The following is a 25,628-nucleotide window of genomic DNA, read 5'->3' on the forward strand; positions in this document are numbered from 1 at the left end:
CCATTTCCCGGAGGCATAAAACTCATCCACCTCGCCTGCAACGAGGAGAAAAGAATACGCGACACTGGCCGAAGCAAAGAAATGCATACCGTTCACTTCACGCAACAAATATACGTTAACAACAACCAAAAATCTAGCACACGCGATATTCAACGATGCAAACAAACAAAACGCGCGTGCCCGTGAAAACAGCCTTCGCAGCGGCGCCTCGCAACAAATGTTCGCTCGATCGTGCAACAAATGTGGCCAGCGAATTCGATATGGGGGCCTACGCTCTTCAAGCACCACGATCACCCCCGTCGTGCACGTTATACCCTTGTCACGCGATCTCTCTCCCCATCTGGCGTACAGGCAGGCGGCGAGGAGGGTGGCACGGGTCATGCCTAAATCGCACGCTCGCATACACACACACGTATAGAAACGGCGGCGTCAAGCAACCGCACGACAAGGAGCCGTATTCAAAGGCGGAGGAGTGCAACCGAAACACCGCGTGTGAAGCGGAGCCGCCTGCCCGATGTTTCGCGTGTTCCGCAGCGGGACGTCCCAGAGAAGGCCGCGCGAGCGCAAACGTCGTCATAAAAACTGGCTCTTCTTCATCTCTTCGCGCGCTACGGCGCCGCTTTTGAAGACGCGCGTCGTCCCGCCGTGTAGCGTTGGCGTCAAGGTGGCGTCTGTTGCGAGCCAGCCACGGCCGCCAGAGATGCTGCATCTCGCCCCGCCGCGGTGGTCTAGTGGCTAAGGTCCTCGGCTGCTGACCCGCAGGTCGCGGTATCGTATCCCGGCTGCGCGCCGGCTGCATTTACGATGGAGGCGGAAATGTTGTAGGCCCGTGTGCTCAGATTTGGGTGAACGTTAAAGAACCCCAGGTGGTCGAAATTTCCAGAGCCCTCCACTATACGGCATCTCTCATAATCATATCGTGGTTCTGGGACGTTAAACCCCAACAAATCATCAGATGCTGCATCTCGTCTTCGGAAACAACGAACTACGATTGTGCGAAGGAAGCTCCCGTGTTGAGAGCTCGGTTGTTGCATGCAGTATACGTCGACACACTGTTTCGAAGGGACAAAAAACACAAAACACAAAATATTATAAAAGACTGCGCAACGACTTATGCAAGAAAGGCACCACGATACACTTTCGAAATGCACACTACATCAACGTCTCTCTCTCTCTCTTTTCTCTCTCTCTCTTTTTGTCTGCGCCTCCTGTCGGCAGTTAGCGTTAGAGTTTGTTCGTACCCTCTCGTCAAAACGACAGCGGCCACAGAGAATGTATTGCATGACGCGCTTAAGACGCACATGCGTCGCTCGTCACATTGTAAGTTTCACGATTACATATGCTTCTTTGATCTGCTCGTTTGTTGCCTACGAGAATCGAGTGAATAAGTCAAGACAAGTACACTTGTGCAGCGTGTATTCGAACCAAACATAACATATGCACGCGTGCGTGCACAAATGAAAGCTAGAAGGAAAAAAAAAGGGTCACTTTTTTTTTTGTAAGAGCCTTTGCGACTATTCCTAATATCTCGACCATCTTCCCACCACCGGACGCGTGCTTCCACTGGCGGCGTTTCGCTGCGCCGTACTACTGCACAGCCTCGGCAACAGCCGTAAGTAGCGCGCTACCACGGTGGCGCGGCGGCAGCCGGGTCAAACTGTCAAGCAAGCTTAAGTTTTCCTCCTCTCGTGCGAGCAACGCACACGCAGACACGCATTCTCGCGTGTACACCGTGCGGAAAGAGCGGCGCGATTTGCCGCACCGTTTCAATACGACGCGGGCCGCGACAAAACAGGCCAGAAAACGGGAGGACCATACACGGCGGCGACCGGGTCCGCGTTCGCGAGTAAACGTGTCGCAAAAAAAAAAAAAACGAAAAAAACCCTCAAGGATCTGAGAAAGAGAGCTGCGCTCGCAGCTTGCAGGACTGGATCCCTCGATCTTCGTGCAGTTCTGCGTATATACCGGGTGTTCAAAATTAAGCTTTATGATTTTTTTTAAATTAGGCGCTCGAAGGCACGTGAGAACCACTTGTGCAAATAAGTTAAGCGGCCAGGGGGACAGAAAGTTAGATGATAATTATCGCTGTCAGCAGCCCAATTAACTAAAATTTAATAATTAACTTTTTACTGGCTGCGGTAAGTTGGCATGTTTATATTGAAAAAATGTAGGCAGTGGTGTTTGTACACAGTTTCAGTTGGAAGATTTTTTCTAGCACGCCTGTGTTCCGAGATATCCGGCTCCAAAGTTTAATTGTCTTTCGCACGATTACGCATGCAAGAGGGTGAGGGTCCGCGCAAAGCTCCTCCCTAAAGTGACGCATCTGTTGCGTGTGGTGTTTAGTGTGTGAAGAGGGTGGAAGCGTAGGCATAGGTGATAGCAATTACCCTTGCCCTCTTCGGCCGGCGAAATCAAAATGTGACAGCGCGGTGCGCCATGAGCCTTACGCATGATCCTGATGAACGCGATAACAGGAGACCATTTTTCGCGACGTTTTTTCGTGACTTTAGATCACACTGAGACATCTTCTTGTGAACGCGTTAGCAGGACCGTCCTGCACTAGGGTGCCTCCGGTTAGAGCACAGCGTCTCTGCATTGAAGGTCTACCAAGGAAATCCACGTGGAGTCCTTTCGAGCTAATATGGCTGCTTCTGGTGTGAGGTATTCTACCAAAGTAAAAGTAGACGTGGTGCTTGCAATGGCTGAAATGAATGGCAACGCTTCGTTAGCAATGGAGCTTTACGCGTCTCGCCACCCACACCGTCCCCTTCCAACAAGGCCCACTTTCACAAACCTGTTTCGACGCTTCTGCACAACAGGCTCTGTCCACCTTCCGAGACGGACCAGGAAGGCAATCGTCGATGAAGACTTTGAAATCGACGTTGTCGCGTGCGTAACCTCGATGCCAGAGCTCAGCATCCGACAGATTGCCGATCAGTGCGGTCGCAGCATCGGAACAGTCACAAATGTTTTAAGAAAGCACAAGTTCCATCCATATCACGTTTACCTTCATCAGGACCTAAATGAGGCGGACTTTGAAAGGCGAGTTGACTTCTGCAATTGGGGCCTCATCAAAACTGATCAAGAAAATGACTTTTTGCACAGAATAATTTGGACTGATGAAGCTCGGTTTTGCCGAAATGGAAGTGTTAATCTTCACAACGCCCATTATTGGGCACAAGAAAACCCACACTGGCTGAGGCAGCACAAGCATCAAGTTCGCTGGAGTGTGAATGTGTGGTGCGGCATACTCGGGGACAGGATCATCGGACCTCACTTTTTTGAGGACAACTTGAACGGAAAGATGTACACAGAAGAAATATTAGGTGTTGTCATTGATGATCTTGTCTGCAGTCTTTCCCTGAATGACCTGCGCCAAGTATGGTTTCAGCACGATGGAGCACCACCACATTTTTCTACCAGGGCGAAGAACTGGTTGGACAGACGTTTTCCACAACAGTGGATTGGGCGCGCAGGAGCGATGTTTTGGCCACCAAGATCACCTGACCTTTCTCCGCTCGACTTTTTCCTTTGGGGCTACGTTAAAGATCGAGTTTACGTAACAGAGCCCAGCGATGTTAATGACATGAAGGACAGGATAACATCTGCCTGTGCGAGTATTCCTGCAGAAGTACTGCGCCGAGTCATCGAGTCGACGCGACAGCGGTTCATGCTTTGCGTTGCTGCCGAAGGCAGGCATTTTGAACACTTTTTGGGGCATTGACGTCTTGAGAGGTGAAGAGTTTCGATGAGATTTGTGCATGACCGAAATATGCTTATGTAGCAGCAGGAAATATGCGTTAGCAAGGATAAAACTGTTTCAGTTATTATTGGTGGAGTTGTTGCTCTTGTTTCAATAAAAGTTACAGTACTCGGACATCAGCAGTCACGCTATTCGCGTAGCCCAGGCAACGACCACGCATGCTTCTCTAGTGATTATTACGCACGCGCACTGGCATCCAGATTCTCCGCTCGCACCATTATCTCGGCATGGTATCTGCCACTATCGTTAGAGGCTCTGCAGTTGCGTGTTACGACACTGGTTGCAAGCGTTCTTCGATTTTTGATTTCGACGGCCGAAGAGGGCAAGGGTAATTGCTATCACCTATGCCTACGCTTCCACCCTCTTCACACACTAAACACCACACGCAACAGATGCGTCACTTTAGGGAGGAGCTTTGCGCGGACCCTCACCCTCTTGCATGCGTAATCGTGCGAAAGACAATTAAACTTTGGAGCCGGATATCTCGGAACACAGGCGTGCTAGAAAAAATCTTCCAACTGAAACTGTGTACAAACACCACTGCCTACATTTTTTCAATATAAACATGCCAACTTACCGCAGCCAGTAAAAAGTTAATTATTAAATTTTAGTTAATTGGGCTGCTGACAGCGATAATTATCATCTAACTTTCTGTCCCCCTGGCCGCTTAACTTATTTGCACAAGTGGTTCTCACGTGCCTTCGAGCGCCTAATTTTAAAAAAATCATAAAGCTTAATTTTGAACACCCGGTATAGTGTGCTAGCGTAAACATGCGCTGGTGGAGCATCGGGAGCAATCAGCTGACAGGAGGACAAACAGCCACCCTTCGCCACGGGCGCGATTCGGTGGGACGCATCGGTAAAACGAAACGGCAGAGAGAGAGAGAGAGAGAGAGAGAGAATAAACGTTTATTAGTACTATCAGTAACTAAAGCGGGTGGGGCCCTGCGTCCAAAACAGTTCGCGGTAAGCGGTGTCGCCGATAGCGACGTCACGTTCTGCCAGTTCTCGACCAAGGTTTCGACCGTATGTATGTATGTATGTATGTATGTATGTATGTATGTATGTATGTATGTATGTAACGTATGTATGTATGCATGTATGCATGTATGTATGTATGTACGTACGTACGTATGCATGCATGCATGTATGTATGTGTGTATGTATGTATGCATGCATGCATGTATGTATGTGTGTATGTATGTATGCATGCATGCATGCATGTATGTATGTATGTATGTATGTATGTATGTATGTATGTATGTATGTATGTATGCATGTATGTACGTATGTATGTATGTATGTACGTATGTATGTATGTACGTATGTACGTACGTATGTATGTACGTATGTATGTACGTACGTACGTACTTATGTATGTATGTATGTACGTACGTACGTATGTATTGTGTGCGCTCATGCATGCTGCATGCCCTATACTGAAATCGGTCGAGTAAAGAGGGAAAGAGTAGAACAGAGAGCCTAAACGCGCGCAGCCACAAGTTCGTGGTAAATACCGCGCAAACAGACGGCAATAGGCACAAAGAACTGCAGAGGGCAGGCGCTGAACGAACAGTTGTTAGTTCGGCACCCGTCCTGCGTCGTTCTTGGTGTCGCGCTGCGTTTACCATTAGCACGATGCTGCAGCGAATAGATTTGCATCAGCACTGCAACCGCGTAGTAGCTGAAGCAAGAGTTGACTCGCGTTCGTGGTTAGTCTACATTGGAGCGAGAAAAAAGAAATCGCAAACATTGTCATGTATATTGGAGCATTGATGTCTTCATTGCAACGTAGTGATGCTTGTTGTGGTACACAGATGTGCCGAGCTGTATGTGCCCTTATTACTGGTATATGTCATAAAACTTAGTTTATTGTACATGGTGTAAATAAACTTTTTTTATAGACAGCACAGCAACAACTCGAAACGCGCGGCCAGCAGCGTTACAGCCAAGGAGAGAGGAGTCGTGGCGAGAAATAGCATGCGTCATTACTGTTCCCTTCTCCTGCAGTCTGTCCGCACTACATTTACGAGCTCGGTGGCGCGGGGCGAAATGTGGCGCCCACGGGGAACGATAGCGGGCAAAGAGAGAAATGTCCTCACCACAGGAGACGGAGGAAGAGCGAACGGACAAGAGAAAGGCGCCGCTATATAACTCTCTCACACACCGGTGGACACCTTAGCAATCGCAATGTATACAGGCATGAAAAGAGCGAGGAAGGAAGGGAATGAGTTATATAAGCGTTATGACGACCGCGGAGCGACCTTCCCCCCCCCCCCCCCTTCTCTCCGGTTTATACGAGAGTAGAGCGGAAGACACGAACGCCGGTGTAGGGCTATAGAGTGCCCGTCATTTGGGTGGCGTTCAAAGAGGTCGCCGCCAACGAAGCATGTCGCTGTAAAGTTTATACCCGCACGTCTCCACCGGTATATGTATACCCATACGGCGCACTTCGTTGTTGGTATGAGCTGTGCAAAGCAAAACGCCGTCCCTTCTGAAAGACGTGCGGGTGGAATTGTATAGTAAGGCTATTTTTAAACGACGACCATCGTCCTTTTACTGGGGCCTTTGCAGCCGAGGCGAGTCGATCGCTAGAACGTCGGGCGGCCCGGCAAGCGTACGTCTGCGTGTATAAACACCGAGCGTGTGGCCCTCGTCTGAAAGCGACTCGGGCGCTAACGTTTCGTCGAGTTCATCTTGAAGCGAGGCGGCGCTCGGAGTTTCGTCGTACCAAGGCGGCGGTCGCTGCAGCCTCTCTGAACAGGACGGGCATGCGCATGCGCACACCGCGTGCCGACGGCTGTTCAACAACAACATCCGAATACATGGAGATGAAACATGTATATTGCGACACGGAAATTTTGTGAAGTATACAATAGCGGGCATGGATCGGGCCGCGCTTCACGAAACAGATAGGGACACAGAAATACACAGCAATCGTCATAGATAAGCTTATAAGATGTGTTTTTTTTTCAGTTTATTATTATTATTTGTCTACGCGATCGCCTCCCCGACGACAAAATACACCATATTTACTCAGTGCCACGAGATGCACTCCACTGCATATCGGAACTTTTCGCCTACGACTAAAAACGTGCGTAGGTTTGCCAACCGTACTACACGACAACACTTTACAATCGGGACCTTTAGAAACAGCATCCGCAAACAGCCCTGATTTAAAAAAAAACAAATGCTTTTCTCATTTTGCCCTCATTTTCAAGCGACTGCACGCTAGCGTATAGCACAAGATGAACGCGCGAATGCGACCGATAGTCTCCATTACAAAACCAAGACCAGTCGTTTTAAATACTCGCTAATTGTGAACGCTAAACTCACACTTTTGGAAAAAGAAAACCCTCGAGTTCACCTCGTTTTTGCAAAACATTCGACATCCACCAGCTAGAGCAAGTCCATACATTGGCACACGAACGTGTTAATGTTTTTCAAAAGTCAATTTCAAGACCTGCCTGCAGGTCGACGGTTGCACAAGACGGAGTTAAACATTCCGAGCCAGTTCCTTTCATTTCGCAATATACTGGGGGCCACCTTATAACCCAAGAGTTATAGTGAAATAACCGTGCAACATGTCAGGAGAATAGCGTGAAAATAATCTACAAAGCAGTGCCCACGCGGCAAATAAAACAAATGTTTCGAAAAGGCTATATATTCAACGTAAAAATTTCAAATCGTGAAAGTCATCAGCCTCGCGAGCATTCGGGTATACGCAGTTCTGGTCCGAAGTTATGCGCCAAGAAAAACTGCGTGAAATTGTAGAGAAGCGCTTTCATTTGCTTTCCTTCTCCATAGGAATGGCGTAAAGACTGAAGAGAAAAGAAATAAAAGCTACGACCGAGCGTGACCGAGCAGCAGCCACCGGTGAACTATACGGCAGTCAGTTCCCCAAAACAAGGTCGCCGAGAACACGCACCCACAATACACTTTCACCAGCCACCGCATGCATGCACAGACCCTTTAAACACAAAGGGGCAGCAAACATAGCAGCGCACAGCTCACCGCAGCGCGTCGTTAAGCCTTGCCCCGCGGAATTCATTTCGACGCAATTGCCGCTGGCCACTCAGTGACCAACGGATGGCGAGGCCGGAAGAAGCGAGCTTGCTCGTATTCAGCGACAGCGCTCCCTTTGTGCGTGACCACCGACGATGGCTGCATGCGCTGTAACGCAGTGCAAAATTAAGGAAGGAAAGCGCGCACAATAACGCGGCAAAAGCTACGCGTTGCGTTGGCCATGCACAATGCCGCCCCGCTCCGCCGTTCGCGGACATGGTTATGAAGGAGGTTTTCGCGCAGGCGCAGCATAACTGCGGCGGCACAACAATCGAACAAGAAGTGCAAGACTGACCGCACTTTGCACGCCCGACACTTATGTCCATATATTCTCCATTCATATCGGGGAACGCATTACGGACATCATCCGGGCACTGAGTGATTAGGAATTTTCAAAATAGCGCACAGCGAGCCCTTGCAGGTGCGGTCGCTGCCACTGCGCATGCGTCGCAACGCGAGTCGGCATTCGAGTTCGCGGCCTGGCCGCACAAAATCTGAAATAACGGGCGAAGTGTGCGGCCCGCAAAGTGCTGTGTGTAGCTTCCATGCATTCCGATTTGCAGTCGGGGAGCAAACACTATTCTAAAGCTCATATGGCGCTCGCAACTAAAGCAACGTCCGCAACACCTGCAAACGTTATTCTAAAATTCCCTATTGATCTGATTGATCCTAATACCACCATATGATCATGAGAGACCACAGTGGAGAGCTCCGGAAATTTCGACTACTTTGGGTTCTTTAACCTGCACCCAAATCTGAGCACACGGGCCTACAGCATTTTCGCCTCCATCAAGAATGCAGCCGCCGCTGCCGAGATTTGATCCGGCGACCTGCGGGTCAGCAGCCGAGTGCCTTAACCACTAGACCACCGCGGCGGTCGATCCGCGCACTGAAATGACGGGGAAGCTTGTATGTGTATGTGACTTCAAGAGAAAGAATAGAGTAGCGGCCAAGGCCTTTGATAAAGAAGGACCTTGGTAGTATACTTTAGCGCAAACTCAAACAATACGCTTACAGAAGGACACTGAAATGAAGAGTGAAATGAAGGTCCGAGAGAGAGGCAGAACGCGAAAGACATAAAGGGGTATTTGTAAAAAAAAAAAAAAAAACTAAAGTTGTTACTACAAAAACAACGCAAGACATACTAAATAAAACCAGGACTAACGTGTACAAGAACTTCAGTTGTGAGAAAAACGGGCATCAACAAGGGTGAGGCCGAGGGGACGGCTTTAAACCCTCCCATAGTATAGTACCTATAGTACTCTTTTTTCCTAAACACACTCTTATAGTACAGTACCAAGTGCTATCGTTAAAAACTTTTTCTAGTCATGTATGTTCATGTAAATTGAAGTCTGTTTTGTAATCAACGTTAATGCATGTCTAACAAGAAAACGTTCTATTGAAATATTATTGACGTCTGTGACAATAAATTTTTCTAAACACAGTAGCCGTGTTTCCTTTATTGCACTATAGCACGTCTTTCTTCACATAGTCGTACACCACGGCCGCTGGATAAATCTTATTATAATCCTTAACGCAACGGTAGCCCGAACCTTAGCTTAATACACATGCCATACATGCTCAGCAAGACACGCATATGAAGGAAGTGCTTCAAACGCAGGCAGGAATATGTTACTTTGCTCGTTAATTTTTCAACAAACCGAGGTTTCCTAACTACCTTCTTTCTTCTTCATTCCACATGATGCCAGAAACACCGCGGTCACATTTTCATACAACTTTATGTAGAAGCTCTCAGTTCTTACAAATTGCCTTGAAAAAGCTCTCTCTCTCTCTCTCTCTCTCCATATATATATATATATATATATATATATATATATATATATATATATATATATATATACCAGCGTCCACATTTTGTAATCTACCCTTCACGCGGGACATTAGGGAGCACTACAATCATCGTGCGCACTGGCGCGCTAGCGTGTTTGTCCAGCGGTATCTTCATGTATTTCGCGGGCATTCATTATTAGTAGAGAAACGCTAATACTTCACACATATAAAGTTCAAAACAGTCTAATGGTATGTTTTTCAAACCGATGTACAACTTTCTCATTGAAAACTTTTATCCATTTTCGTTGCTTCAAAAGTTAGTTAGTTAAACAGATCTAATTAAACAATATTTTAAACCCAAAAAGTAGTCTGACTAACTACAGGCAACGGCGAGCAAGATGCATTCGGTCGCGTCGTAATTGCGTGTGTCGGCATATTTTCAAACTCTGGCTAAAGTTACCTGGGGCACCCTGCGTGTATAAGTAAGACAAGTGAGAAGAAAAATACCCGTGTGACACGGACGAGCTAGCGACATTCAGGGCCTTTCGGATTTGTATACGGACCACACCGTGCAGGGTGCCTCCTACGTGCCACCCCCAAAATACTCCAGCATTCCTCTATATACACTGACCTGACTTTATAACTTCGTCGTGGGTCATTCGAAACAAAACCCGCGACCGCGCACACAACCAGGTCGTTTTGATTCGTGTCCCCCGCGGCGGGTGATATTTTTAGTGTATAGGTGTTACAGCCAGACGCTCGAGGGCAACCACGAAGTTTCGCGCTTCGTCCGCGAGGAAGGCGCCTGCCGATTATTCGGCGGTGAAGCTCGCGGTCGTCATATATAGCCACGGGCACATAACGGACACGCACGGATCGCAGAGAGGATGCAGACACGCGCACCTTTTTCCAAATCAAGTCGAGGAAGTCAAAGGCGCTCATGCGAACTGTTTCACGACCGCTTCGCACAAAGCATACAACAGGCTTGCCAGGCCCGCGAGCAAAAAAAAAAAAAAAAAAAAAGCGGCCGCACCTCTCATGTCCCTCTCTTTCATATATAGAAGAATGGAACACTGTATCTACATGCGGGTTTGTTTCTCTTTTGCAGACTCACTCAGTAGTGGTAGCAGACATTTTTATTAAGGCAGCTAACGGTTTCCTAGCTGGCGAGATGCAGAAATTTGCGTTCCTGTACCGTATGTGTTCGCACATAACTGCATTATGTCTACTTTGGGATAAGGGGTTTTACAGCAAGAATGTACATACGGATAGAAGGTGAAAAATCGCGGCAGTTTGCGAGTCCGTCAGTGAGCTGTAACTATCATAAAGCCCTATAGCCACGCTACCATCTGGGGTCATGTTCATGATTGTCCCATAGTTGAGCTTCTGTCAACATATATATAGATATGCAACGATGACACCCTCGACCCCAAGAATCGCAACCCTTAAAAATCATTCAGGTGTTCTTCATATAATTGAAGCTAACGTCGCCAAACGCAACCTTTGAAGCACACATCTCGTAAACGTGGCGAAAAAGAGATCGAAAGACACTTCGACACACGAAAAGCTGCGGTACAAACACTGAAGCCTCACGTTTCAGCTTCGATGGTTATCCATCTGTGAGAAAGGCTTGGGCGCGCGGAGTTTTTGTTTGCCTGTTTGTTGTTGACGGGCAAGGCGTGGTCGGCATATAATATGGCTCCAAAATCCGCCTCTTCTCGGGCTATGCGGATTCCATTTTTCTCCAGACTCATTCCTATCCCATGATGTCCCGCTCAGATTGGTCGATACTGGCTCTGTTTAGAAGGGGCGCCGAACAAAACACCGACGAAGTGCGTGAAAGATGATGCAGAATCAAAGTAGAATCGCGACATTATCGTTCCGAAACCAAATGCACTGCATAATTTGCACATCGCGACCCTTTCCGTTGGGCGGGTGTATCGCCCCATTCCACGCCACCGCTACCTCTCTGCTACATTTAGCACTATATACGCATTCTTATTGCCATGCGTGCGTCAAATTATACCGCACCCGGTATAATGTATCGATCAGTCGGCGCAAACGCCGGCTAAATTTGCAAAGTTCAGTCCTTAATACCGTCCCACATCGCCTTTCCCTCTGGTATAAAAAAAAAAGGGGGGGGGGGGGGTCTTATTGGAAATTGTCAAGCACCGCGATCTCATCGCATAGAATTATGGTACAGTTCCCCATGAGACAGATCGCAAAGCAGCAGACTGAAACCAATTCGTATAGCACGGCCTCATATAGAAATCTGAACTTAACGACGCTGTGAACCTTACACTTATGCTCCTCTTTTATTTTTTTATTTAATAATACTGTCAATCCTCGCTTGAGGGTCATAAAAAGGAGGGAGTACAGTAGTAAGTACAAACAAAAAACCAAAACAACTGGCACTCATAGCAATGCACACAAGAAACAAAAATTGGCAGTAGTTCAATTGAACCATGACCAAAATAAGCATCAATTTCTCTGTCAAAAGATTGCACATCGGTACTATCAACGACATGATGGGGTAAACGATTCCATTCTTCTATAGCATCCGGAAAAAATGACCACCGAAAGATATGAGTGCGAGCGTTGAAAGGTTTAATGGGGGCATCATGATTCAATCTAGCGCTACGTTTCCCGGGAAGGCGTATGTACTCGTCTTTGGGCATCTTTTTATATCCCCTGCATTATACCATGTAACGTTTGAGGTTTTTGTTTTGTCTTCGGATTTCCAATGGTTCTAAATTGCATGAATTGAGCATGTCAGTATACTGAATCCCACCTTCTATATCAAGAGCGCACAAACCATATTGCACGCCTCTGAATACGTTCTAATTGGGTAACTAAGTGTTTTTGGTGAGCCCCGCCGCGGTGGTCTAGTGGCTAAGGTACTCGGCTGCTGACCCGCAGGTCGCGGGATCAAATCCCGGCTGCGGCGGCTGCATTTCCGATGGAGGCGGAAATGTTGTAGGCCCGTGTGCTCAGATTTGGGTGCACGTTAAAGAACCCCAGGTGGTCGAAATTTCCGGAGCCCTCCACTATACGGCGTCTCTCATAATCATATGGTGGTTTTGGGACGTTAAACCCTACATATCAGTGTTTTTGGTGAGGGCTCCAAACCACGCAGGCGTACTCCACAGTGGTCTAATATATTGTCACGGGGTCGTGACGAGGCCAAAGACAGAAAACTTAGTGTTGGGATTTAACTGTTTATTTGGGCGAACCTGTGCCCGGTAAAGGGAAAGTCTAATTACAGCAGCAGTCTTGCACAGATAGCAGTCTCGGACTGATAGCGGCGAACGCAGCGTCGGCCTTCGATCAACAACTGACAAGCGGCGAAGCGCGTCGGCATTTATACCCTTGCCGTCGAATGTTCTAGCGTTATCGCTGGCGGTGGCGTGGGTTCCAGAACAATCTGTACCGTTCGCACAGTGGGCGTGATCTTATCGAAATAATCTACTACAGTCCGGAACCCTCTAGAAACCTGCAGGCGCGGCTTGCGCCGAGAATCGTGCGGTGCTTCGGAACGATAACAAAAACTTGTGAAATGGAACGTGGCAATATGCTTGGTATGCAACCAGCTTAACGTGTTTCGGTCATTAATTACACGTAATTAATAAAATTATTACGTGTGTCTGTGTGTGTGTGTGTGTGTGTGTGTGTGTGTGTGTGCGTGCGTGATTATATATAATGGACGGCGCCAGAAAAAACTGCCAAAAAAAGCTCCACGTGTACGCGATTCCTTGCCCGACATGACGGTTTTTTACAGCGAAACCTGTCATGAGATCAGAACAAGGGCCGTTTACGGCACCGTTGTTGCACACCGCAGCCGCCGGTGTCCGTAACCGCTATCGCGCAAAATGATAAAAAAAAGGCCTTGCCTTCGCGCAACGCGCAGCACAGTCACAGCGAAAGCCGGAAGAGCCTTTCCTAGCCTTCTTTCAAACTCTCGTTTGGTAACTGCTACACGCATAATTGCAGAGTACACACTACACCATGAAACATCAATTCTTGTGCAGTGGGTATAGGGATTCACTATGCAATATACTTCGTCATTCTTTAGATAAGCGTGGCACCCGCTACACAATTTTGTGCATTTTTTGATGCTGCGCGGCCGACGAGAAAGAAGAATTATGGCTGAAGCTTTAGTAATGGGATGGAGCATTCGCCGACCCACTCCTTACACAATTCGCGTTGTTTGACGCTTGGTTGTTGCTTGGCAGTTGTACAACACTTTATTACTCACACTAACGCGATTCCTTTCCTGACATGAAGCCTACTATATAGGGTCATTCTGCAACGCAGCTTCCAACACCGGCGTGGCTCAGTGGTAGGACACTGGGCTGGCAAGCAGGAGACCCACGTTTGCACCCAATCCCGTCCTTGGTGTCTTTATTCGCTCAGTTCTTTTTTTTTTATTTCGTGCGATAGGGGTTACGGACACCGGCGGCGGCGGCGGACAACTACGGCGCACGCGATTCTTGTTGCGATCTCATAACAGCTCTCACTGTAAAGATATCCAGGATGGAACGGCGTTCAAACCTGGGTCCTCCTTGCGACAGCCCATTTTACTACCACAAAGCCACGCCGGTGCTTGGAACGCCTTCGCAAGCACAGGCCTCAAGTCGAGTATAGGAGTAAAGCTGACATGTATAATATGGCGTCGTAGAAGTGTAAAATGACAACCATAGCATCACACAAATCGAATTGCGCAACGAGTTGGCCGTTGGATGCTTCCAAGCCTTTACAAAGGGCTTAGCCACAATTCTTCGTCATCACCTAGCACAGAATCAACAATTTGCTTACATTGTCTCAGAAAACGGTGTATAGCGGGTACCCCGGTTGTCCGCAGACTTGCTTACTTCACAAAGATTACGACAACTTATGACGGAGCGGGTACGTTTCAAGTGTATATGCATAAGTCGCCTAAAGAGAGTTTACAACAAGCTCTGGAAATGTCTCTCTCCCAGCTTATGCTGTAACTGTGATACGCTTCCCGCGCAGGCCTGGTCTTTGTAGCGGCTGTGGTGTGGCTTTGTTTCTAACAAAAAAAAAAACGGATCGTTGTGAACTTCGTAAGCTGATCTGAATCACCTCGCCTAAAAGGTTGCATGTGGCGTCGTGGGACTGCTGAACTTTTGCAAAACTTCGTGTTGCGACAAAACGGCTAGGTTTCACACGTGGCCGATAGAATCAATCTTAGACAAATCCGTGTACTGCCCACAATTCGCATACTGGCCGAAGCGTCTTACGTTTCACCTCCCATAGACACTGCAGCAGCGCCACATTTCCATCTATAGTACACGGTTAAGAAATTGGATGTTTGTAAAGGTGCGACAACGATAATTGTTAATTTCTCGGGGGCCCAACCACAACCACCCCTCTCCCCTCAGATTCAGCTTTTGTGCAACGACGTCGTCCGACGAATGATGGAAATGCGAGCAGCGAAAAGAGGGAGGAACAAGCCGTGGCAGCAACGGGTGCCCCAAACCGGTTAGAAACTGAAGGTGCTTTATACCCACGCGGCATATGCGTCGCTGAGGTGGCACAATACGCGCGTGCGTAGATACATGGGAGTCCGGCCTGGCGACGGAGCGACATTCGCAGAAGGTCCATTAGCAATTGCTGACGTCCCATCTACGAGGAGGCGACCAAACGAGCTCCTTCGCGAAGCGGAAGGGGAGTTAGCGAATAGAGAAAAAAAAAGAGAAAATGCACTATGTGACCTTGAAGCAAGCTATGTACTGCCCAGAATCAACGTCCAGCTCGTGGACGTGTTACGTCCAGCGATCATTCGAAAAAGGAGGGAAGCATGCCACTCCACTGGGCAGCGCGATTCGGCACACGCACCTGAATGTCATTTAACGTTGAACTACATAGAAAAGACCTTAAAGGTTCTCTAGTGGACGAAAGTACACCGATACGTGAAGTTGCAGGTCACGGAGACATGTACGGTGCTCGTTCAACGAGGAAACGTTTAAATGGACGGTGAGCGGAAATAATCAGTTCGCTTAATCATATACACCAAGTGGTGAAAGACGCAGAAAGGTTTAGCGCGTCCAGTGCGGGGCAAATCGAAATACGCTTAACACGCACGCGCGTTCTACAGGAATCCCCAACAAGGCCATCCTGCAGTCTTTGACGAAATGCATGCAAAGTATCATGTAGGTCCGCATTCCGTGGTGGGAAATAGAGGAGGAAAAATTAAAGCTGCATAAATCAGAATTTTGCCCCGAAACAGCACTTTTTTTAACGTATTTTGTCGCATCGTTTCGGCTACTAGGCACATGCCTTAACACACACACACAAAGGTTAAGACAAGGAAAACTTGACCTCCATGACAGCCGTGAATTGCAGGGTACGTGCGTGAATGTCTGTCTCAGAAAGAGATACTGTGGCAGGGAGAAAATTTGCGCGCCTCTCATGTCTCCAGGCGCTTCAATCGGTGAAAATTTAGGTTAATCAAACCACGCCCCTTCCTACCTCGCGTCAGCGATCGACTTTTCCTGCACACGCCTGAGAACCGCCAGCTGATCCCTGCACACGGTCGACAGTTTTTTCCCTACCATAGTATATTCGTCTCTACTACACCGACTGCTCCAGTCGGGCCGGTCTCTCCGCTCAAAGCGCGGCTCCTCTCCGACACACACGCCTCAGAGCGATCGCCGCGGCAAGAACGAACCGAAGGCTACCACCCTCGAGGCCGACCTCCCATAATCCCGCAAGGCCTCATTACACTCGTTTCGTCGGGCCATGGAGGAGAGATATCGAACGCACCGCCGACTAGCGGGAACACGACGCCCGAGTGGCGTGCAGGAATGCGAAGCTGAGGGCGCCGTACTATAAACACAGAGGGGCTCGTGCGAGAACCTATATCCTTCCGCACGTGTGGCGAAGCCAGGAGAATACGTGCCCACGTTTCTCATCCAGGCTATAAATACGTACACATACATACACATATAGGATCAAAACGCCGGTTGTGGGAATTACGTGCTCGAAATCACCTGTCACGGTTCCGCCAGGTTTTTTTTTAAACTCTCAGGTCACAGGTCAGCGACCAAGGCTGCCTCTATGAACAGTAGCTGTGTTATATGTGTTATGTGTGTGTTTATGTGTTAGAAGCAAAACACCCCCCCCCCTTTTTTTTTTAGCTGTGAACCGAAAGACGCCAAATAACTCTTAATTACGTAGGCGTCATTAGGCACCAGCACGCACAGAAGGGCGGCGAGAAGTAATTGGGTAACAGGCGCGTGTTTTCGTTGTGTGTGCTTGTACCAGTGTTTTCAAACAAAGTAACCATGCAGTGATTCGCGTACGCAATCACGCCCGGTTATGACCACCGCGCACATGTCATACGCTAAGGCCTGGTTTGATTAAGTGCAATCTTTTTGTTTGTTTACGGAACTAGCAGGCGTATTACCAAGCCACCTGAAAAGCTCATTTGCATCATAAAGATCCAAGCGCGATTGTCTCGTGGTTTAGTTAATGGAAGAGAAGCTCTGTTGTAAAACTTCAACAACGCAAGCACAACGAACCGAAGACTTCGGCATCCTAATATAAAACACTACATTTCTTGCTTATCCATCAGGAAGTTTTCAATAAACGAGTACGAGGGCCTTTCAAACCGTAGCCACGGGAACTGTATTATCCTCTTTGCCAACTTTTCCCGAACATATGTCGAACGCTATATTTCCGATATGCTTCTGGTTTAGAGTTGGGATTCAGAACTTCACCCGCCGACAGCCTCCCGCCGTCGGGCGAGTTAGCCAGACTCGCTGATCTCAGCGAGTTTTTACAGCCTCTTGAACAGAGGCCCGAACGTCGGTTCGCTGCTTGGAGACATGGTGATTGACAGTTAGTTGACCTATAGTCTTCGAGTAACACTGGTAAAGTTCAGTGCCTTGGCTTCGTAACATCTCGAGGAAGGTTGCATGTGCGTCCTCATTTCGCTACTTCGAAAGGCCTTACACCAAACTTATCAGAGTGCGTTAGTACGTAATTATTGAATTGTTACGCACAATCAAATGTCGCACTCAATCATTTCTTCACTCAACCATTACAATGAAAGCTCTGCACAATACCTTCTGTAGTACGGAGGAACATACCTCCCTGCCTTGCTTTTTTTCTCGTTTGTCTACACTCGAGATTTTTGAATTACATTCTTTTCTTTTTAGGAATAACACGAAGCATTCGGTTTGCATCGAATGACGCTGTAACTTTAACGATACGGTCGACAAATCATTCTTACCGTGTCAGTTTTGTCATTTAATACTTTTGAAACTCCGTTTTCGATGGAGGATACCGAGTCATGCCTGTTTCTAAATAGTCATTCGCAATAGGCAGACGATTCGAGTTCCAGTAAATCCTAAGCTGACGTTATGCATACTTATGAGCAAAAAGATACGTCTTGATGGTCATGCTCGTTACAACTAAGAAACCTCATCTAGATCGCATTGCTTTACATCGCAACAGAATCGGTTAAGTATGAATACAACTACTGAGAAGACTTACGTGAACCCATGTACGTACTTACATTCAACTATAAAAAAAAAAAACAGACACTAGCAAACACAAATTGAAATCATGTTCTCCTCGCAACAGTATCCGACAAAACATATTTTTTATTTAGTCGCAGCCATGGGCACGAGTGAAACGTCAATGAACAATAGCGATAAGTTGGCGGTATAATATCACTTCCAGCATTTGGGCGCACGCTCGAGTCGGTGCCGGTAAAACAGGAATGATAACGATGGCCGCGAAGAACAATATCCCCTATGTCATTGTCCATGGCAATCACCAGTTATCATTTACAATGCCATTCGCGGGCTACCCCCGCCTCCCTCATCCAACACAATCGACAATCGGGCATGCCAGACGTCGGCTTCGCAACGTCATTCAATGTGACACTGCGATATCATCTGAGCTTCGCACGCCGTTCATTACGGGCGCACAGGCAAGGCCGGTGACTGAACGAACAAGCGCAGCTGTGAAATGAAGCCACCAAGCTCGCGTCGGCGGTATTGCGATTGTGTGAGCCCCGTTAATGGAATAAAGTTTGAAGCGATGTGCAGAAATTGACGCTATTCCGCAGTGTAGAAGTCATGGGATGCGGGCTGGAACGAAACGTCGCGAGAAACACCACCAGCTAAATTCGGGCGAGCAAGCGCGCGGTCTTCTTAATGAAGTCGGAGGCATCAACAAACGTAATTAAAAACTGGACAGGTTGGCAACGGTTCACTCTTTCTTAGTCCTCGTTCATTTTGCGCTGTGTTGCTTATATCCGCTTCGAATCAGACGCAACAGATTGCACAAAAACAGGTCAACACACAGTAGCAGATGTACTTCAAAGAAACTGATAGGCAGAGATTACGCAACAAGCAAATAGCAGCCAGAGGTCAACGCGAGTGTCGCTTAAGTACAGGCGAAAATTTCAGGCAAGCAATGCAACACCACCCGTCATTGCCGTATGACTGTATGCCCACATCCTCTCTCACGAGTGAAATTCTAAACTCGTACTACAATTCGTGCGGCGTGCAGCGGGAAATGGCGATGTCAGAACCTGGAAAGGGACAAAAGCAGCGACGCAACCTACGACACTCGAAACTTCGACATGCAGACGTGATAGGGCAACTGATCGAGCGGGAGCGCCGCGGGATATCCGGTCAGTGACACTTCGCACGGCACAGGACCGGGCGCATGAGGAAAGGCAGCGTGCGTGGGAATACCAGCCTTGATTTAACGACGCTGAATTCGCGATCGCACGCACAGAGGCACTGCGAGGAAGCTGCGGCTTCCGCGCGAGCGTGGCGTTGTTTACACGCCCCAGGCTCCAGGAATGCCGCACAAGCCGCGAGTTGGAACCGCGCGCTCAACGCAGCTGCGAAAAGACAGACTCGTCGGTCTTTTTCATCGTCCGCGCGCCAACCGGGCTGCCAAGTCAAGGACGCGTCGGACTTGGCGCGCCCGCAACCTCCATGCATCCCCCCCTCGAAACCGGTGCCGGCTGATCATAAACGGCTACGCGGTGTTCTCACGAGATTCCACCCTTGACGCACCACGCGCGCCGGCGTTTCGACGGCTCACGAAAAGGAATTCCCGCGAGCGCGCCGCCGCCGGACGGCGCGCGCGTGACGTAAATCATCGGCGCAACCGACGAAGAAGTTCTCACAACGAAATGAAAGATTTACCACCGCCCTCCCAGCACGCCGCCAAGACTGGCGTGTTTCCGTGTTCCGTGCAGCATGATATACAGCGGCGGCGCTACGAAAAATAAATCGAAACACATCCGCGAATCTCTGCGCGGTGAACGAAAGCAAGAGTGTCAGGCACCGTCCTGCAAGCCGAACCCATTCATTCTGGGAGGCCGAAAACGCGCTGTCACGACGCTTGTCGAATCTCGTGCCGAGCATCGAACGAGAAACATGCAGTGTCGAGCGCGACCGAGCCGTACGATTCAAACGAGATCTAAGCCTAACCTCGGCAACGACGGGACGCGCCGAGAGACAGAACATCTGAGAGGCGCGGGCGGCGGCAATGCACGGGGAGCAATCCGAGACTGGGCATGCAGGGGGTCGTACTCACCAGTTCGGTCGACTCCCTGACCGCTTGCGAGACAGTTTCGCGGGCTTGAGCCGCGGTCCCCGGCTTGCTGAGACCTCGCGTGAATTTCCGTTCTGCCATTTAGCACATAGCGGCACAGAATCCCGAGAAACACCAGAGAACGTGCGATACATCCACCGGGAACGTCGTCAACTCCGTCACAACTTCGCCATGACTGCTTTGGTAAACTACGAGAAAAAAAGTTGCCGAGAGATGTGGCGCCATCTATTGCGCTTCAGAAGAAATGCGCGGAAAGCGCGAGTGTTCAAAAATGTGACTCATGCGCTAAGAATTTTGCGCGTAACTGACGCCGCTTGGGAGGGCGGTGAAACAGATGGCGCGTCACTAGAGCACCCGGTAAAGCTACGCGCGACGGTGGGTTTGACTCCGACATTTCCAACTATTTTTGAACCATCATTCTTTTCTTCATGAAGAGAAAAAAATGGTCGAAAACCCAGAGGAAGTATTGAAACTTTTTCTTCTCTTTGGCGTTAATATTGAACTGGCTCCATGAATGCTAAAGTAGCAATTTGGGCTAGTTGGAACATACTCATCATAATCTGCGCCCAAAAATGACAAAAAAAAAACACGAGACCGTCGCTTGTGTCATGGCCTTTCTTGTGTGTGTGGTGTTTTTTTTTTTTATGTCATATCTGTGTGTTGATCGTAATGAGATGTCCATGACTGCTTGCTAGACAAGTTGGATGTGTTCGCTCTTTTTTTTTTTGCCATTTGGGCACTGACAATGACGTGTGCCTGGAAGACAAAATATATGCGTTTTCTGTTGAATTTGTAGTTCAGCAAAGCAAAGTCAGATAAAGAAGAGATTTTGGATTAGTATCCTCAATCTTAAGTGATGTCTGCCCTCTCTTCTCTTTATCAACAAAGTGAGACAAATTCATGACAAGCAACAAGACTGGCGAAGAATGCTTGCTTGGGTGAGCTGGTAGCTATTGATTGTTACGTTATAGCGTACTGCTTAAAAGACGAACACTTGAGATGAAGGAATAGGCGGACACAAGGGCAAACTTTCAACTGATTTTCTTGGACAGACACATGATGCTTTTATGCAATCGCGTTTCTTTGTTACAAAAAAAAAGGTTTACAAAAATTAATTATAAAAATTTTTAAACAATGCAATTCAAATGACTAGAAATGCCGAGGTAACATGCACCTATCACACATATTGCATTACTGGTTAAGGTACATCATTTATTTCTGCTTCAGTTCCAAAGAAGCCATAGTGACGCCGTCATCTTTCAGGCGGATAATCTCGCATGCCTCAATATCAAGTGTTCGTCTTTTATGCAGTGTGCAATACCGTATCAATAAAGGGAGCAGAGTTGATAAACATAGTTGTAACTAAAATGAAGGTTATAAAAAAAGCATAGAAAACATCAAATATATCAGAATTTCAAGTTCGTCATTTAGCTTTGTCTCGCCTGACCGTCAGTTTGTAATCCGACAGAAACAGCGCTCTTGAAAGAAACGACATAATTAAAGCGCTGGAAACAAAACAATCGGTTCTTGCACGTGGTTGCACGTACATCACATCCGGGAACGAGAGAACCGAGAACCGCCATGTTTGTGAACATATGCAGCTGCCTGGAAGCGTAGTCGGGAGCGTTACAGCGGCGATATATGGTTTTTGGTCACGGTACCGGCTTCACCATGACTATTTGTGCCATTTTCGGATGCAGGAGATGAAGTGGAACTTCTGCTTCTAGAGGCGAGGCACAGTCATGCGTTATAATGTTTAGTTTTCCCACGATTAATACAAATCAGTGAGCGCGAACAAGGATGTCGCCCGAAAAGCTCCGTATCGCTTGGCTGACAGACGGACAGGCAGACTGATGGATGGACGCACGGACGGACGTATCAATGAACGGAAGCAAGAACGAACGAACGGACGCACCATCCGTCCGTAAGTCTGTCTTAGTGTGCACGAATCTATTGCTTAGTGTGCACGAATCTATTGCTTAGTGTGCATGAATCTATTGCAAGAAGTCTCGCTGGCCCCCATAGCGTTTCACGTGCAACAAAGAAGGTGCAGCCGCTGCATGATATGTCCATTAAAGATTAAACACAATGTCCGGGTCACCATTCCTGATTGTGATGAAACTTTTTACTGTTGACCAAGGCAACACTCAGAGCAGAGGTTTCGAAGTTAGTTGATCGAAAAAAAATTTTCGCCTGAAAAAAATTATATATTTTTTGCTGCGAAATAGGCTATTCAACCAATTTCACGATTTCTGAACATCGAGCGCTCCTAAGAAGAATAGAAGAAAACGATGCACCTATTATTAGTAATAGTGTATATTCCCCTCGGAGAACAAGTGGTACCGAATCCATTGAGTCAAATAGTTTTTTTTTTTTACCTAAAGGAGCCCAGTAACACTTTTTGAGCATGGTCAGAAAACGCTGCCGATCAATAATAGAGGCTCCCGACAACATGCGAGCCAGATTATATAGTGGGGCACGCGGCCTGGAATTCACAATAGCTTACCAAAGTCAGCTAAAAATTGCTTTCTCTTCTCTCTCGAAATCACGGAATATGCCAAAAATCACACGTAGCAAGCCCATGTATCAGCAATTGGCTGATTTGAACATGGCGCGCTCGCTCGTCACAAAGATCGCCGCGGGAGGATGCTACTTGTCCACGCGTGCACGCGCAATCACGCTGAAAAAGCCGCACATTTGAAGAAAAAGAAGAAAAAAAGTGTTCAAGGTCACGACGCGCACGTGACGTTTTTGTCTGCCCCTCCCATTCCTCCTTGCTAAGTTCCAGCGCTGTAGTAGGGACGAGAGAAGAGAGAATGCAATTGCAGCGTGTGACAAATCTTTGTAACTCCGCTCTTAGTGGACGGATTCCTAAAATTTTTGCGGCGTTGGATTTGTGAGGCAATACGCTTTTCCAGTGAATTGTTTCTATGGTTACATAAAAAAGTATTTCAGGGCCTATTTAATGGACAACTTTTCAGAAAATATATCTTAAGTATAACCAGAAGGACTCTGGTATAACAGACCCCGCGAAATACCTATGATTCGGGAGTTTGCTGCTTCAAACAACATACACTGAGGATAATGAAAGTTGGTGCACATTTTCTTTGATACTTTTGCTTTCTTTCAAAGTAGCTTTTGTGGTCTCATCGCTCTTCGTTTTGCCTCATAATGGTGATGAAACGTAAGTAACTCACCTAAAACACCGAAGTTTGTGAAATATTTTTCTCGAAAAGGTCATTTTCAATTTTTTTTATAATCCCTCTGATTGAAGTCAGGAACCTAACCATCTATCAATCTGCGTAAAAAAACAAAAAAGATGATAAAACGCTGCATTACTTCATTTGCAAACAAGTTGTAACGCATCACAGTTGACAAAGTCAGCCTTGTGGCCACGTCGTTCGTTATTTGCGAAAAATCGGATATAAGTTGTCCAAAAATATCTGTACGCAATATAATCACAAAACAGCGATTACACAACAACAAATGCGCAGCCAGGTGGCTTGGTTCAGGATACTTTGTATTGAGATCAGCCGCTTGTGAAACCCGCGGCACGCGCCCGCTGGATGCGGCGGGCAGTCACATTATAGGTACTATCACTGCTGCTTCGACGCTGGACAAGTTCTATACTTGCGCGTGAGAACTGCGCTCAGAGGGTGAATGAGATAACGAATGCACAGCAGTGAAACGTAAAGGCTGTTAATTAGTTCCCTGCAGCTTACCCGAACTTGCAGAGTGCAATGAATCCGAATATACGAGAAAATAATGCGAGAACCATTCAGCAAAGTCCCAAGACTACTTTACCTGTGAAGCCGCGAGCAACAGGACCATGTGTTTGAGACCCCTGGTCAAGTGACAATCTGCCGTCACTGCGCCTCAATAGTCGTAGCACCTGGTGCTCTTATTAACTGCTTCTAAAAATAGTAGGTCTTTACCTGACCAGAACGCATGGAGCGCATGCGCACATAAGCACACCTGTTTCGCGCAGCTTTTACCGTTACATCTCGTAAACCCGACTATGGCTGTCCCTTCTCTCAAGTCAAGGCGCTACACTCAACGGGCTCTGACTATGAACTGCTTAAGTGACAGACAGCTGAGTGGGAGAGCAACGAAAAACAAAAGATTCGGCAGTCCCCACGTACATTGGAATCGACGTTATGCGAAGCATGCGGAGGGAAAGTGACCGCGTTTTAATTTTTTATACTGAGTGACTCGTTATGAAATGACGCTAAATATGCGTACAAATGTTGCATGCACAGATATATGTGGAAACGTCTCTGATGTTTACATAACCAGTGGTCTTCCCTTGCGCAACGATGCCAGCAAAAACATCCGTACTGAGAAAACTAGCAGCGATAAGCTGATATGAAGCGATGGTGTTCGCGAGCATGGTATAGCCCTGGACACTGCTTCGTCACTCATTTTCAGCGGACGGCACCTAACTATACAGTTCATGTTAACCTGACATGACGACTGTATTGTAGGAGTACATACGTGATGTTTATAAAGTTGGATAGTCAGCACTGCATACGCCGTGGAAGTTTTATGCACATTGGGATCTATTTTTTGAAAAGTTGTTCCGAGACCTGAATACATGATCGCTGCGCAGACTGCTTGGGCTCGATTACTTCTTGGATCCTGACGTACATTCTATGCATTCCTTGGGTCAACACTGCCGATGTCAGCTTTCTCTTGACAAGCACGCGTTAAAATAACCGTTGTGTGATGTCACCGTTTCTTGGCAGATACTAAGTGTCAATCTTCCGTGGCACGTACCGGCATACCAGTGGCACATACCCGCCCTCGGGTATGTGCTACTGCCTGGTGAGAAGTGTTTGACGACGTAGGCGACGGGATCGGGACGCTATTCAAATCTTGATCAGCTGGTCATATTGGTTGAACCATATTACCCTCCCATATTAGATTTGGCACATGCCAAGTTCAGGGGTTATCACGAGAGCATCCAGAAATTATAGTGGCTAGACAGATAGACGGATACGCAGACAGACACTAAAAGTTCTTGTCATTTGCAAAATTTTTGACACGGTAAGCACTAGAGTAGTAGTTCAACATTCGCGCCAAGATTCTTTGATTGCGGTACTGCTCGGCAGAGGGCAGTACAAAAGCGTAATTCTGCCATTTTCACGTGCGAGGCTACAGCATGTGAGAGTAAAAGCAGCACAAAACGAGCTCGCGCGCATGTGTGTGCATGTGTGTTTGTGTGCGTGCGTGTGTGTGTGCGTGTGTGGAAGTAGCTCGAAGTATTCACCACGGTTCACTTCAGAGAGGTCAGTAGCATAAAATTCAGGGCATGATCCTAACGAAAGTAGATCTGTAACATATCCATCAATACTGGTAATTGAGAAAACATATACGCAAATGTGCAACGACCAAGGCTCGT

General features: G+C 47.6%; 1 protein-coding gene across 2 annotated transcripts in view; it reads right to left on the minus strand.

Moving 5' to 3' along the window:
- Positions 1-20,415, minus strand: part of Ziz (dedicator of cytokinesis protein Ziz) — a 244,578-nt gene extending 224,163 nt beyond the window's left edge. For both annotated transcript variants that reach the window (XM_037429548.2, XM_037429551.2), the window contains exon 1: positions 20,210-20,415. In XM_037429548.2, coding sequence (XP_037285445.2) covers positions 20,210-20,308 — 99 coding nt within the window. In that variant the 5' untranslated portion in view covers positions 20,309-20,415. The remainder of the gene's footprint in view (positions 1-20,209) is intronic.
- Between the last annotated feature and the right edge of the window lie 5,213 nt (positions 20,416-25,628).

Source organism: Rhipicephalus microplus, chromosome 1, assembly GCF_043290135.1.
Source record: "Rhipicephalus microplus isolate Deutch F79 chromosome 1, USDA_Rmic, whole genome shotgun sequence".
Lineage (NCBI taxonomy): Eukaryota > Metazoa > Arthropoda > Arachnida > Ixodida > Ixodidae > Rhipicephalus > Rhipicephalus microplus.